The sequence below is a fragment of the Camellia sinensis genome, chromosome 11 (genome assembly GCF_055761805.1).
Source record: "Camellia sinensis isolate YWXY chromosome 11, ASM5576180v1, whole genome shotgun sequence".
Classification (NCBI taxonomy): domain Eukaryota; kingdom Viridiplantae; phylum Streptophyta; class Magnoliopsida; order Ericales; family Theaceae; genus Camellia; species Camellia sinensis.
Genome location: NC_138971.1, coordinates 14,456,750 through 14,464,378, shown reverse-complemented (window position 1 = coordinate 14,464,378; position 7,629 = coordinate 14,456,750). Strand labels below are relative to the sequence as shown.

At 33.8% G+C, this 7,629-nt stretch overlaps 1 protein-coding gene across 2 annotated transcripts; it reads right to left on the bottom strand.

Moving 5' to 3' along the window:
• Positions 1-2,676: 2,676 nt before the first annotated feature.
• LOC145803068 (uncharacterized) lies at positions 2,677-6,944 on the bottom strand. Of its 2 annotated transcripts, XM_082896416.1 has the most exons (7): positions 6,843-6,944; positions 6,619-6,753; positions 6,204-6,337; positions 5,508-5,577; positions 5,329-5,408; positions 4,893-4,938; positions 2,677-2,866 (listed from the first exon to the last, which is right to left on the bottom strand). In XM_082896416.1, the coding sequence occupies exons 2-7, from the start codon at positions 6,745-6,747 to the stop codon at positions 2,807-2,809; spliced, it is 519 nt and encodes a 172-aa protein (XP_082752542.1). In that variant the 5' UTR covers positions 6,748-6,753; positions 6,843-6,944; the 3' UTR covers positions 2,677-2,806. The 2 variants fall into 2 exon arrangements, with proteins under 2 accessions (XP_082752542.1, XP_082752543.1); XM_082896417.1 differs by lacking the exon at positions 6,843-6,944 and having other exon boundaries at positions 6,619-6,818.
• Between the last annotated feature and the right edge of the window lie 685 nt (positions 6,945-7,629).

Genomic DNA, 7,629 nt, shown 5'->3' with positions numbered 1-7,629 from the left:
CCTAATACCTAAATGACGAGACAAAAATGATTCAAAGTCATTGGTAGGAGTAGAGGAAAGTTGCACTGGTGTGTTGGTAGATGACATTTCATAATCAAAATCAAGGTGCTCCTCCCTCTCATCTTCAACAATCATATTGTGTAATATAATGCAAGTCTTCATTATGTTGGCAAGCATTTTTGGATCCCAAAAACGTACAGCACCACCTATAATTGCGAATCGAGATTGGAGGACTCCGAATGCCCGCTCGACATCTTTCCTAGCAGACTCTTGCATCATTGCAAAATGTTGTCTCTTTGCTCCTTGGGGAGAAGAAATTGTTTGAACCAGTGTTGCCCATTGCGGGTATATACCATCAGCAAGGTAATAACCCATATCGTAACTATGTCCATTAACAGTATAGTGGACAGAGGGAGCCTTACCTTGGGCAAGATCAGAAAACAAAGGTGACCGGTCTAATACATTCAAGTCATTGTGTGACCCAGGCATTCCAAAAAATGCATGCCAAATCCATAAGTCATAAGAAGCTACTGCTTCAAGAATGATGGTTGGCTTTTTTTGATGGCCTACGTATTGACCTTGCCATGCTTTTGGACAATTTTTCCACTCCCAATGCATGCAATCTAAACTTCCCAACATACCCGGAAACCCCCGAACCTCGCCAATAGCAAGTAACCTAGCAATGTCAATTGGTGTCGGAGATCTCAGATATTCTACTCCAAAGATTTCAATGACTGAGTAACAAAATTGTTGCAAACTTTGAATGACAGTGCTTTCCCCAATACGTATGTAATCATCAACTGCATCTGCTGCAACACCGTATGATAATATTCTCATCGCTGAAGTCATTTTTTGTAGGGCAGATAATCCAAGTACACGAGCTGCATCTTGTTTTTGAATAAAATATGGATTCTGTGCTTCGATTGCATTCAAAATTCGCAAATACAAAGGACGACGCATTCGAAAACGTCTCCGAAATATTGTAGGTGAATACACTGGATTTACAGCAAAATAATCTGTCATGACCTTGCCTTCTATCTCTGCGTATATACTTGTGACCTACAATAGAACCCCCGATTTTCTTTGAGCTATCACTTGACTTAAGAATCTGAACCATACTACTGGTATTCTGCTCATAAGCTGCTAAAAGTGTAATCATATATTCATCATCAGACTCCTCATCAGAGGAGGAGGAAGAAGAAGAGGATGAAAATGAAGTAAATATTATGGATTTCAAAGTATCCATTACCCTCTGTTTTTGTTTAAGATATGATTCTTGTGTAGTTGTGTAAGATATGATCCTTGTCTGGCATATAAATAATAAGTAAACCAATGGAGGGAAAAAGAAATAGCAAAATAATTAGGAACAGAAACGGAGGGAAATCAAAAAAGAAAAAAAAAAAAAAATTAAAGATGACCGGTCGACCGGCCGGTTGACCGGCCGGTCAACCAACCGGTCGCCCCTACCGGTTCACATCCGTCAGTTCACTTGGTCGGTTCAAACAGTTCAGTTGTTGGTTCAGAAAGGTTTTTTTAAAAAAAAAAAATTTTCACTACTCAGTCGACCGGTCCGGTCGACCATCAGGTCGACCATCCGGTTGTCCTGACTGAAATTTGATGAAGCTGAAGCGTTGGAGTGTGAAGTATCAAATTCAGGAAATGATAATTTTTTAACTCAAATTTGGTGAAATATTAGGTTAACCGTTGGAGATGCTCTAATAAACTTTACGTTAGCCGATAGTATCCTTGGGTTCAGAACAAAGGGGAGGCCAACCCCACAAGACAATGAATTAGAGCCTTCAAAGGGAAGCTTGGCACCAAAGCACAAGAAAAGAATCAATGTTTCCATTTTTTATTGCGTAATGTGCGTGGTACTTGTGGCATTTGTAGGTTTCAGTAGCTTATCAATTCTTTATTAATTTTTTAATTAAATTCAAATTTAATAAAAAAAATAACTAAACAAGTTTCAATTTTTTCATTAAATTTATATCAAATCAAAATGAGTTTTTTTTTAAATATTCTAAAAAATAAATTATTTATCAAAATAACTCACTTTTTAAACTATTTATCAAACTAACTTTTTTAAAAATACAAGCTCAAAATGAAACTTTATCATGAAATTGTATATTCAAAATGCGATTTCATGGTGAAATCGTATCAGATGTGATTTCTTATTAACTTGACTTACTAGTGTGTAAATGTTGGTCATGTCAATAAGAAATCGCATGTTTAAGATGCGATTTCACTATGAAATTGAACCAAGTTGGGTGGGCAAGAAATTTAAGTTTTAGCGGCGTTTTAAAAATGCCGTTAAAAGCATGAAAAACGCCGCTAAAAGTTAAAGCTACGTTTAGTATTTTCATCGTTGATATGGCCGCCGTAATAACCTTATAACGTTTGAAAAACGCCGCTAAATATATTAGACGGCGCATTAGAAAACGTTGCAAAGTCTTTAACGTTTACTTCAATTTCCGTCACAAACTACGTGTGATGTCATGATGACATCATTTAGTGGCATTTTTCAAAAAACACCACTTTTTTTTTTCCCTCCTTTGCTGATTCTAAAATACATCAAAAATCAAAGAATTTAACTAAAGAAGGCAGCATGAAAATTTAACTACGAGCACAAATAGCACAAATTCACATATCCATGCGCCAACTAAGCATCAAACTAAGTAGAATTTTTATACATCTAATAAATTGTAATCAACATATCATAAAACCTTATACAGAGTTGAAAAAAAGTACATAAAAGTACTCAACTCGTCTATGAACCAAATTAATTACACATTTCATGAGATTTTTACTACACAAAATATATGTACTCTTCAATCCACGTGCTTGTTGGCGTCAAACTTCTCAATGCCTGAAACAATCAACCATCATCAACTAAATTAGACATGAAATATATCCCAAAAAAAAAACACTGTTAGGGCTAATGAAATCAGAGAGAAACAATGAACTAGCTGAAAAAAAAAATTTCCTCATAGATTGTCTATACCTGATAACTGATGATGATGTAATCTAAAAAAGATTAAAAAAAAATAATAATTATAATAATAAATATGCAAAATAATTAGGTTGCCATGTGATTGTAGAAAAGGGCAAATTGGGATAGTAAAAGACATCCAGAGGATAACAAATTCAAGGTAGTAAGCGAAGGGGTTTATACTTTGTTGCATCCAGAAGATCAGATAATGCATTTTCAGGGCACATCCAAACAAAACCTACTGCCCTTTTTGTGAAGAATCCAATTATATGGATATTTAAGTCTGGGCTACACCTTTCTAACACACTGTCCAAGAGTTCAAACTCTGAATAAAAAAAAAAAATTTAAAAATATTGTAATAAAAAGTTCTGTCACGTGAAGTTCAAGCATTATTAAAATTAATTTTGATATAGTAATTAATTAAATTAATTGACTTGCCAAATTTAACAGGAAATATAGCAAACAAGGTGAATTTACCAAAAAGCTTAAAAGATTTCAGAAGTGCTAGAAAAAATCAATCATCAAATAATGGAGCAATCTCCCTCTAGGTTGCTCTGTTTCATTCTTTTCTTCATCACTTATTAAAGGAAGTGACAAGGCTGTGTTGGTCATATTCAACTGCACAGAAGCACCTAATAGACAATCTTTAACCTCTCCAGTTTGCAAAGCGAATTACTTTATTTATGCTATCTAAATTGAGGTGCTTAATTGTAATAGAATTACAAAACTGTAGACACCTTCTGGATGTAACTGATGACCCCTTCATCTCTAATTTTATCCCCCTCTTGGTCAACCACATTAAACACTGAAACCAAGGACTGAACTAGGAGAAGACTATGGGGGCCATGGCTCCCTTGTTTCTGTGAACATTATTGACTTTGCTTGTTTTTTATTTTTCAAAAACACTTATTAGAAAATTCTACTTTCTTATTTTTTGTATTTTTTTGTTTTTACAGAATTTTTTTAATATTTTAAGCAATTTTTTTTTAATTTTTAGACGCACCTAACATAAATACACATAAAAAGTATAATTTTTGTGAAAAAAATCTTTTAAAAATTCACTAAATATCAAAAATACAACCAAAAAAAAATATGAGAATTCAGTATATTTTTATGTATTTATTAATTTTTTAAAATATTTTTTCACAAATTTTTTACCTTTTAGATACATCTAAGTAAAGTGCATCTAAAAAGTAAAAAAAATGCTTAAAATTTTAAAAATATTCACTAAAAACAAAAAATAAAATAAAAAACAAAAAACTCAATTTTTAAAAAACTTAATCTAAAAAACTCAAACCAGACATACAGATTGTTTGCCATAGAACTTTAAAAATATATATATCATTTTATATATAAAATGGGCCCCCAATATAAAAAAATATATATGTCATTCTTCTTTCATGTTGAATTCTCTTTCTATCTTACATATATAAAAAAAAAAAAAAGAAAAAAAACCTTATTCATCCTATTAGAAATTACTTCTATGGTATTTAAATTTTTTTTATGTATATATATTTTACATATCATATATACATACATGTGTGTTTAGTGTATATGGTGAAAAAAAAAAAAAAAAAAAAAATTGACCTCTCCAGTAATGAAATCCTAGTTCTGTCCCTGACTGAAACATCAAATTTTGAAGAAGAAACAATATAAGAAACAAAAGCGGTGAAGCGCATAAATCTTTTTTCGAATTTGCTTGTGACAGTTAAAGAAGAAACCATACTATCCATGAGCCAACCACCATCAGATGAGATATATACCTTCCTAATAACAAGGTTCAAATCAGATGGGAAAGTAGCAAAGCAAATAGACCAACCAAAGCGGAGCCAGATAATTTTCAACCTCAATTTTTAGAAACCTTGCTAACCATATCATCGGAGAGCGAAGGCATAGGTCATACCTGGATAACAATTGCATCCTTGCAAGTATTATTTTCAATTACAACTCTGCAACAACAAGAGGCAACTCAGTTGAAGAACTACCCACATCCTCCCTCTCTCTCTCACAGAAATCCAAAGATGAGGAAAATCAGATAACAAAAACCAGTTAAGGTTCCTGAAAAGAGGTTAAATTCAATAAATTTTGAAGCACATAAGTCATTTTGAGATCAAATCATAAAACCTCTATATATAAAAATACACGATTTATCATACTTATTTTGGGTGGGTACAATTTAAATACTTTTTGTGCAGGAACTGCTAAAATTTCTACATGTTGCCTTTTTCCATCCAAAATGCTAACCACAATGGACAGAGGAACCATATTGAAACATAATTGAAAGTGCGAGGTTTAAATTGATGAAATTGAAGCTACAGGGACCAAAGTGAAAACTTCACTTATGGTGATGAAACATCATCAACTTCCCTCCAGGTATTGTCTTCTCCTGACAAAACAGCACCACGACTGGAGGAATTTCCTTGAAACATATCAAAAGTCAAGACAAGTTTAAGAAATGAACTAACAAAAATAATGTTAACAGACAGCAAAATGATTATTCACAAATTTAGCAATTAACCTTGAGAAAAATTTTCAGTTCACAAGCGTGTGATGGCCTTTTCAATAAAATTAATAATGGGAGACCAATCCTGAGAGAGAGAGAGAGAGAGAGAGAGAGATTTAGGATCAAGGGAACAATTGGATTTCTAAATTACTTCACAACAGAGTGATAACCAAACAAATTAAATTAGTAAGACTAAAGCCCTGAAGAAAATTCTAACACACTGTAAGTGAGAAGAATGAGGTAGATTAGCCATCTACAGCATTCAGACAATTGAATCACACACATGGAGAAAGAAACAACACCAATCATCCAAAATTGACAGAAGGAAGGAAAATATCTGTATATATACTGTTATATCAAGTATAATGCACAAATGAAAATTTTTCAAACGGAAGCATCAATCTGCAAATAAGCCCTGTTTCAACAGAAGCATGCGATCAACAGTGATTGATGTGAAATCGATCCCTCACTTTGAAAGCGATCGATCCCTTATTAATTGTGATCGATCGCCACCCCAGTTTTCACAAATCCTTCCTAAATTGGTTTTGGAAGCTGAGTTTCTATATAAACACCTCTATAACTCGGTTTTCTATATCCCAACCATTGTTTTTTCACAGACAAAATTCTGTGAACTCTAGAAAAATTATGAGCAAATATTTTGATCATGGTGAGAGAATTTTCTTGAGATAGTTTTCTAAAAACCTTACATACCTTGCATTGTTATGTTCTACACCCAAGGTTGATTGGGTAATTGGATCCGTTCGAGAATAGAGATCGAGGCTGCTACTTCGTAGTGTCCAGAAGATCAAAAAGGTTGACTGAGTCAAGCTATGCTCGTGGAGTAACTACAAGGCATTAAAGTTGTAGGTAAACCGAGGTATATAGTTGTAAGTTTTCTCATCATTTTATTGTTGGACATTTCCACAAATTTGTGTATAATTCAGCAAAACATCAGTAAATTTGATACTAGAATTGCATGACAGACAACAAAAACCCATTCCCTGCTTCAAAAGTGTAGTTCTCATCATTAGATTGTTGGAAATCTACCCTCAATTATAATTCAAATACATATATTCAAGTACATACACACTCACAAACATACAGAGAGAATCTACAAAGACAATACCAGCATTGTCGTGGCTGTCTCTCTTGAGTTCCCATCAATACGAAGCATAGTGCTGGCCTCACTGTAAAACTGGTGAACAAAATCTGGTTGCTGCTGAAGTACCTGGTAATACTGCCCAACAAAGTACATCCCAACCTGAAATCCAAAGACCCATCTTTATATATTAATTAATACATATAACATTATTCGTCTTTCACATCATTTTTCAATAAACTTTGTCTTACAAACGTGGTTATAGGCAGTGTGATTTGATCTTTGCAAATTAAGCCGAGCTCACTTGCGGAGGTTGAGCCAAGCTAATGGCTGTGCAAGTGGGTTCTAACAAGATGAAGACTTGGCTGGCCAATTTGGGACCTCTAGCATTTTCCATTTATCTTTTAAGGAATGGGACCAAGCAATAAAGTGAGCCAATGTATTTTTGAATAAGAATAAAGAATGGGAATAAATAAAGTGAGCCAATTGCTCGGCCCACCATCAAGTTGCTCAATTAGGCCTGTTTTGGGTATTTACAAAAAAGTAAAAAAGTTATTCAAGAAGTTAAAAATTTATCACTATTCACCCAAACAAAATATTAAAAAATTAATTTTACACAATCTTCCTTTTCAAACAACTCTGACGGCACAGCAACGGAGCAGACATTTGGGAAAAATTGCACTTATTTAGGTGTACAAATAGGACGGTGCTATTCGGCCCGTGGGAGGCCATCACGGATCCTTTTTTAATAATATGAACTGTTCAATGTCTAGAACTCGCCGAGTACTATATGCCTGTAAAAAATCACATAGATCAGATATCGGTAACTATATGATCAAGTCAGTTAAAATTTATAAAATAAATGGTGTTATAGTTAACGGTTGAAAACAAACTAATCCGATCAGATAGCTATCGATATCCGATCAACGTGATTTTTTACAAGAGTATAGTACTCGACGAGTTCTACACATTGAACGGTTTTGATTAGCAAAACGGGACCCGTGGTGGGCCCTCATGGGCTGAACAACACCTTCAATT

Excerpts from the sequence above, each read along its gene's own strand:
- LOC145803068 (XM_082896416.1), bottom strand. The coding sequence starts at position 6,747 with ATGTACTTTGTTGGGCAGTATTACCAGGTACTTCAGCAGCAACCAGAT. Across the intron at positions 5,409-5,507 it reads AACTGAAAATTTTTCTCAAG|GAAATTCCTCCAGTCGTGGT; the intron begins GTTAATTGCTAA and ends ATATGTTTCAAG. Across the intron at positions 4,939-5,328 it reads ATGATGTTTCATCACCATAA|AGTTGTAATTGAAAATAATA; the intron begins GTGAAGTTTTCA and ends TTGTTGTTGCAG.